The sequence below is a fragment of the Coniophora puteana genome (assembly GCF_000271625.1).
Source record: "Coniophora puteana RWD-64-598 SS2 unplaced genomic scaffold CONPUscaffold_39, whole genome shotgun sequence".
Taxonomy (NCBI): domain Eukaryota; kingdom Fungi; phylum Basidiomycota; class Agaricomycetes; order Boletales; family Coniophoraceae; genus Coniophora; species Coniophora puteana.
This window is the reverse complement of record NW_006913091.1, coordinates 1555-8406: the sequence shown is the minus strand read 5'-3', so window position 1 is coordinate 8406 and position 6852 is coordinate 1555. Positions and strand designations below refer to the sequence as shown.

Sequence of the window (6852 nt, the reverse complement as noted above, 5' to 3'; positions counted from 1 at the left end):
AAATAGAGTGTCTTCAGGAATCATTTCGCGACTGAACGATTTGAGGGACATGTTCTCCGACATCTCATGTAAACCTTGGCAAGCACTTCAGAAAAGCTGCAAGAAAGGTTTAGGCGAGATTTGGACGACATTCGCATAAAGACTGGACTGCCTCACGAAAATGCTGGTTGAGGCTTCAGAACATGTTTCAGAATGATGCGGAACAGATTTTGGTATTATATTCATTGAACCAGATACATAAAAGCAAGTAAATATAGCTGAGCTCAAGTATCCCTGACCCACTAAGCCTTGTTGCGCTTTCTCTTCTTCGAAGACTCCTCCTCGGGTGGGGGCGGCACAACGAGACCGGCATGACGGTTGAGAACACTCTGGAACTCGGAGATCTTGTTGGGAGCGACAACAGTGTGATGAGTGCTGGTGGGATTGCCGTGTTTCTGGACGTCGTTATTATAGATTGCTGTAAAGAACCTGTATGCACAAGTGAGCAACAAACAATGCACGAGGAGGTGGGCAGACGTACACAGAAAGGTCGGTTGCTGACTGGTATTTGCTTCTCGCAAAGAGGAGCTTCTCGTCGACCTTGATCCAATACTGTTCGCTGGCGTCGGGGTAAGAAGTAGAAACCCACCTCTGTCGAAGATAACAGGACTACATCAGCTCAAAACTATGCTTATACTAATGAAGCACTGACCAAGAACGCAAATCGCATGTAGTGCTGCAGAGTGGCCTTGATCCGAGACGTCCCCAGAGCAGCCATCGTAAGCTCAGCAACATTTTGAGTGGTTGCACCAGGTTCTAATGACTTCTCAACCTGGTACATGATATCTTGGTGTCAAAACGTGTTCACAGAGCACAAACAGATAACACTCACTTGGCCCTTGAGGCTGCATCTAACAGCGTTGAGTGTATTCCTGATACACGTCTCGACCACTCGAAGCTTCGAGATCTCGTGGGGAAGAGGGAGGTCAGGTACATTGAGCTCTCGCATAGCACCCTTCATGGAGGACAGGTTGATATGACGTGCAGAGGATAGCAGAATAAGCACATACCACAATGCACTCAACAACGTTCCCGCGATAGGATGTTGTGGTCGGCGACAGAAGGAAGCAGTGAGCATAGGTCTTGGCAGTCTCCTGCAGTGCTCGTAAAGTTACAGTGGTATGTAGTCATGAAAGGAAATGCCACTCGCCTCGAGCTCCTTGCTCATCTTCCACAAAGCTGCCTTCACAGCAATCTTATCCTCCACCATGAGCATGCGAAGATACAGGAGGATAAGGTGGTGCTGGAGGGTGGGTGCCTTAAGAGGAAAAGATGTCGGATGTCAGAGTAAAACACAGATACAAATCGTAAAAACGCACCTGACAGAAGATATCGAAGGCATTCTCAGCCTGGGGAGAGAGGTCCACTCCTCGCTTCACTTGCTGACCAAAGTGAACATTGGACTCAACAGTGAAGCTGTCGGGAAGGGAAGTAAAGACAGGAAGGTTTTGGGAGGAAGGGATAGAGAGCTGGCTGGAGATCGAATGAGAGAACCCATCATCTTCGAGTTCAGCCTCGGGCCTGCCATCTTGTGAGCCGTTTTCAATGTGAAGGGAACCATTGCCAGTGGCTGCCAGCCCACGATTGACTTCAGCCATCAATGCGTCCATAGGGTCGAGGGCAATTCCTTGTGAAAGGAGGTTGGGGTCGATAAGAGTGGGAGAGTCTTGCGGCATGAAAGAACGTTGAAGTCGAGAGAGAGGAGAATGGGTGCTGGAGGTACTGCCAATGAAGAGGCATGAGGGGATGAGCAGGGGGTTTAAGAGACATCGGGTGACCAGGGTGGTGGCTCAAAACAAGTCAACTTTGCGTTCTGCAATGTACGCTTGGATGCCAAGTGCAAGGAGAGCAGCCAAAGCTTTGCAGAAGCTTTGGCCCATGTCCGTCGCGTCAAAGCGCGACAGACAGGAGCTTTGACTTCCCGATTTGGATCCTTTGACTTTGCGTCCCGTGGTATCTGTTATTGTGCAGTTCCCCTTCGTGCTCAGAGTCAAAGCAGAGGTCAAAGCGGTCTGATTGGGCATTATAATACCTGAGCTGTTCTCCGAGAGCGCTTTCTGCTTAAACGCCAGCATGCCACCAGCGTCAAAGCCCCTGCCACCAGGTCAGTACATGTCAGCCCCTGAGTCTGCGATGCTTGCCGGACTGCAGCATTCGTCTGAGTCTCTCGCAGCGAAGGGCAAATCCAGTATTTTGCAGTTCTGACTTTTATTGTTATTTATTTTGTAGCATTTGAGGCACATCCTTCCCAGGCTGGGAAGGTGCGCTGTAAAATCTGTGCTCGCTTTTCACCTGACATTCCTTGGATCACCAAAGCAAGCATGAGCAAGCACCTTGACTCGGAAGGGCATGGCAAAGCTGTCACTTGCGCCAGCCAACAGGACTTGACAAGAGCGCAGTACACCACTGCTGCAGACCGATTTTATGGTGTATCTAACGTTGCACAAGCTCATTATTTTCATGGGCACTTGTCGAGTGCTTCGAGACCCAGCATGCATGCAACTGTGCAGCCCACAGTCTCAACCGACGACATCACCACTGAGGAGGTGCACACAAGCCACGATTTTGCATTTGAGCCAGTCATACCTGCATTTATGTCCTCACTTACATCGAACACGGCTTCTCAGCAAGAAGCTATCTCAGAGCAACTGCAACTGCTGGTCATGGAAGCAGAGCATGCAGATGCTGTTGCAGCAGGTCTCATTGATGACGATGATGTTGCACTCTCAAATGTAACTCAGAATTTCCGTGAGATGGGTCAGTCTCTAAATCTGTTCTATCTTACATTCAACCTATTCTTATGCATGCTTAAACCAGACTTGCTGAGGTCTGCATCTGAAGACGATGTTCACCCTCGGTTTGACCCTCATATAACCAAAGATTTGACTTATTCCCCATATCCTAACAAAGTGGTAAGCTCCAGACTTATAGCTCAAGTTTCCTACTCTGAATCTCGCCTCAGACCATGCTTCTGGATATTCTAGATAACTTGCCGCGTTTAAGGATGTCAAGCGCACAGTTCAAATTGATCTTGTGGCTTCTCGAGCAGTGTAACATTCCTGGTGTCCCGTCTTTTGATGCATTCCGTAAGTTTCAGAGTGAGCTTCGGAAACGATGTGGATCAGAACCCCAGCCGTTCACGTCCATGCTGGGAAATCACTTCCATGTGAATAACATCCGCGACTCAGTAGCTCGTGTAAGTACTGCTGTTTTAATTCCTGGATTATCTTTGATAATCACCCTCTAGGACTTTTCTAATCCTGAAATTGCTCAACATCTGCGGTTTTATCCCGAGGATGTTGGCCAAGGACCACTCTCTGAAGTATGGCAGGCCCAACGATGGAAGGAGTTTGATCCCAGCGAGCTCACACCGATGTATTCACGCCATGGAGTTCAGTTCTACATTGGTGAGGTGGCTTTGCTTCGTTCTCAGCAGCCGGTGATCCCTCAAGCATGGGTGATGCGGCAAGGTCAGCTGTATGCTGATTGCAAAACTGTCACAGTCTTGCCGGTGTGTGTTCTTTGTATGCATTATGGTCAGTTCTGATATATTATGTTTATCTTATAGGAAGGGTGGAGGATTAATGTGGATGGTGTTGAAAGTCATTTAGCTGATGAGTTTAGCATCAATTACCCCACGCTTTCCCTCAGATATTCAGATAAGATCCCATGGACAGGTCAGCCAGTTTCTGTACGACAGACTTGTGCTAATATTACACCATGTAGATATTTTGTCTGTTCCACAAATGCCCAGCAAGCTTCGAGAGCTTGCTGGTGGAGATGACCTCTATGTGGTTATGTGTCCTCTATGGTGCGATGATGTCTCCGGAAATCAAAGCAAACAGTATAACAAACATATCAACATCTATATGGTAAACTCAAACTTGCCGGGACGCTTACTCCAGGTGTGTCATTAGCTGCATAATGTCAAATTCAAGGCTAATAATCAACTGCTTTCAGCAAGAATATTTCGTGCGATTTGTGTCTACATCACCACATGCGTCAGCTCTGGAACAGTTTGCAGCTGTCACAGAGCAGGTAAAGTGAGTAAACTTCTGGTGTTTTTTCCGTGCAATTATGCTGACCAACCTGTTTGTTTAGAGAAACACATCAGAATCCAGTTCGCTGCTTCAATGCAGTAACTCATAGACCTTGTCGTGTGATTTTGAGAATCCCATCGCTCCCTGCAGATAATCCACAGCAGTCTGAAGAGTGCTCACATATGGGTGGAAATGCGAACCTCAAGTGTCGGAAGTGCAAGAATGGTGGTCCTTTGGAAGAAACAGGAACTGATTCAGGTTATCATGCACTACACTTTGTGAGTCAGGTCTCCAATAGTCACTCTTTCTTCTCATACTTCATCCAGGCTGGAGAACCACGAACAGCTGAATATACACGCTCGATTCTCCTCAGACAAATACACCTGGCAATGTATGGTGTTGAGAAGCCCATCAAAGACCTTCAAACAGCGACAGGTGTCAAGGATAAGATTGCACAACATTGGATTGACACTCTACTTGAAAAATCGCGTCACTTATCCTCAACCACAAATCTTACGCACGAGCAAATTTACGAGCAAATATCTGCATGGTTCTATGAGCAGCCAGGTCAATGGATGAACCCTCTGCTATCTGTACCCGGTAAGTGGCCACTCAAACGAGCCAGACATGTGGCTTATACTTCATTGGTGGAATTATGATAGGTCTTGATCCTTGCAGAGATACGCCAGTCGAGATCTTGCACACCATACTTCTTGGTGTTGCAAAATACGTATGGTGGTTTCTCCACAATGGTTGGAAAGAGAATGAGCAGAACATATTCGCTTTGCGTCTCCAGTCCACCGACATTGATGGTTTGAATGTCCCTCCCATCCGTGCTGCTTATATGATGCAGTACCGGAACAACCTTATCGGAAAACACTTCAAGACACTCATGCAAACAATGGTCTTTCATGTTCATGGCCTGGTCAACCATGCACAGTTTAACCTCATTAAATCGCTTGGATCTCTTGGTGCACTGTTGTGGATACCAGAGATTAATAATCTCGACACATACTTTGTAAGTCTCAATTTTATTCAGTAATCTTTCTTGAAGTATAGCTCTGATTGTGCTCATAGATTGACCTAAGAGTAGCCATTGCCAACGTCTTGGACTCCATGGACGACTTAGAGCCATCGAAAATAATTCAGAAAATGAAACTTCAGGTCCTGATTCATCTTGAAGAAGATATACGTCGCTTTGGTCCGGCAGTGCGTTATTCAACCGAAATATTCGAGTGTTTCAATGCGGTATTTCGCCTCTGCTCTATCCTGAGCAATCACTTGGCACCCAGTCGAGATATTGCCACCAAATTTGCCTCAATGGATCGGATCAAGCACATACTTAGTGGTGGGTATTGGTATGAGGATGGCTCCTGGGTATGCGCATCCAAGAATGTCCTCCAATTGTTGCATGAGGAGCCTGTGCTTCAAAACCACTTAGGATGGGCTCCAGCTTGTGAGCGGTCAGCAGGTATATGCGGCATTCACTCAAGCAATCATCTACTGATGATTGGTGACCACAGGTGAAATCAAGCCGGTTCCAATTCGCAGTGCCACAGCAGTTGTCTGGGAGACCACCCGTGCTTCCAAGAGTGTGTGGGCCACACCTGAAGACTTGCTATCCACTTCCCCTGAGTCCAAATGGCGCTTTGGTGTGTCAGTAACTTCAAATGTGGGCGATCTTTGTAAGGTTGGGTCATGGGTATTAGTCTCTGCATCTGGAGTGGTGCGTTCACAACCTATTTGATAGCTTTCATCTTTGGTTCCTGATGTTTAAGCAACAGGTTGTTGCTGGCAGAATTTGTGAGATTGTGGTGCAAACATCGAGCATCCGTGTCCAAGACAGAGGGCTTGTCACGGTCGAGCAGTTCTACATGAGTAGCGAACCTCATCCAGAATTTGATATGCCATCTCTAAGGCGTGCAGATCAGCATTCACAATATCTGACGGTCGGATCAAAGGTATGCAGTTAGTCGTATTGATAACGAGTGTCGTTAAAATTAATGACATTTGATCAGGATATCCTTTGCCTCTGCTCTGTTCAACACAACTGCAGAGCGGGCGGGTGCATGGCTCAAGCATCTCACAATGAGAGGCAGGAGCGCCAGGAGACCACACGAGTTGTTCATGCAATCCAGCATTCAGATGACGACCAATTCATCTTGAACTTACATGCCCTACACAATGCCGGGCACATCAGGAAGCTATTGCCACGAAATTTGGTAGCAGTAAAACCTCTGTATGCTGACCGCAAGTTGCATCACTGCATGGCAGCCAGCAAGCTTCGGACAGACAATGCTCAGAAACGCGAGAAGGCACAGGCAAAACGTGATGCAGCTAAGGTCGCAAAGCTTGCTACTGATCCCACAGGTGCTGCACTTAATTCTCATACTGTGCAAGGCAAGCGCAAAGAGGTGGTAGCAAGCAGTGGAGATCCGCTATCCGAGTCAAGTAGGGCTACACAAAAACGTGTTCGTGTTAATCTCAAAGTATAGTAGCTTGCTCCTATATTAGATTTGATGTACACTGTGCGCCGGATTGTTTTAAACTATTGTATCAAGAGAAACATTGCTGCATAGCATATACTGAACAACAGGGTAATCCGCCAAGAACAATAGGTTGGTGCCCCGTAGCGTAATTACCCGAGTTGTGCAGTCCGTGTATGCTTCAGCAGCAGAAATAAAGTAAGAGAACGCTGAGAGGGTAAACGTGCGAGAGACGTATACAGAGATTGAACTCCGCCTTCTATATTGGGAATCGGACATTGAATTAT

At 47.1% G+C, this 6852-nt stretch overlaps 3 protein-coding genes across 3 annotated transcripts; 1 reads left to right on the top strand and 2 right to left on the bottom strand.

Annotated features, from left to right (window-relative positions):
- Positions 1–281: 281 nt before the first annotated feature.
- CONPUDRAFT_160608 (uncharacterized protein) lies at positions 282–1000 on the bottom strand (the record flags this gene model as incomplete). Its single annotated transcript, XM_007777753.1, has 4 exons — positions 282–468; positions 521–630; positions 692–811; positions 872–1000. 4 exons carry the CDS (start codon positions 998–1000, stop codon positions 282–284), a joined length of 546 nt encoding a protein of 181 aa, XP_007775943.1.
- Positions 1001–1150: 150 nt separating this feature from the next.
- Positions 1151–1715, bottom strand: CONPUDRAFT_160607 (uncharacterized protein; the record flags this gene model as incomplete). Its single annotated transcript, XM_007777752.1, has 2 exons — positions 1151–1297; positions 1359–1715. The coding sequence occupies 2 exons, from the start codon at positions 1713–1715 to the stop codon at positions 1151–1153; spliced, it is 504 nt and encodes a 167-aa protein (XP_007775942.1).
- A 1212-nt stretch (positions 1716–2927) lies between these two features.
- On the top strand, positions 2928–6409 carry CONPUDRAFT_27350 (uncharacterized protein; the record flags this gene model as incomplete). The annotated part of the gene is made up of 13 exons (XM_007777751.1): positions 2928–2951; positions 3002–3235; positions 3287–3550; positions 3608–3716; positions 3766–3944; positions 4000–4082; positions 4141–4357; positions 4406–4679; positions 4742–5097; positions 5157–5592; positions 5642–5805; positions 5858–6040; positions 6098–6409. Coding segments are annotated over 13 exons (2835 nt in total), but the record flags the coding sequence as incomplete, so codon positions are not given.
- Between the last annotated feature and the right edge of the window lie 443 nt (positions 6410–6852).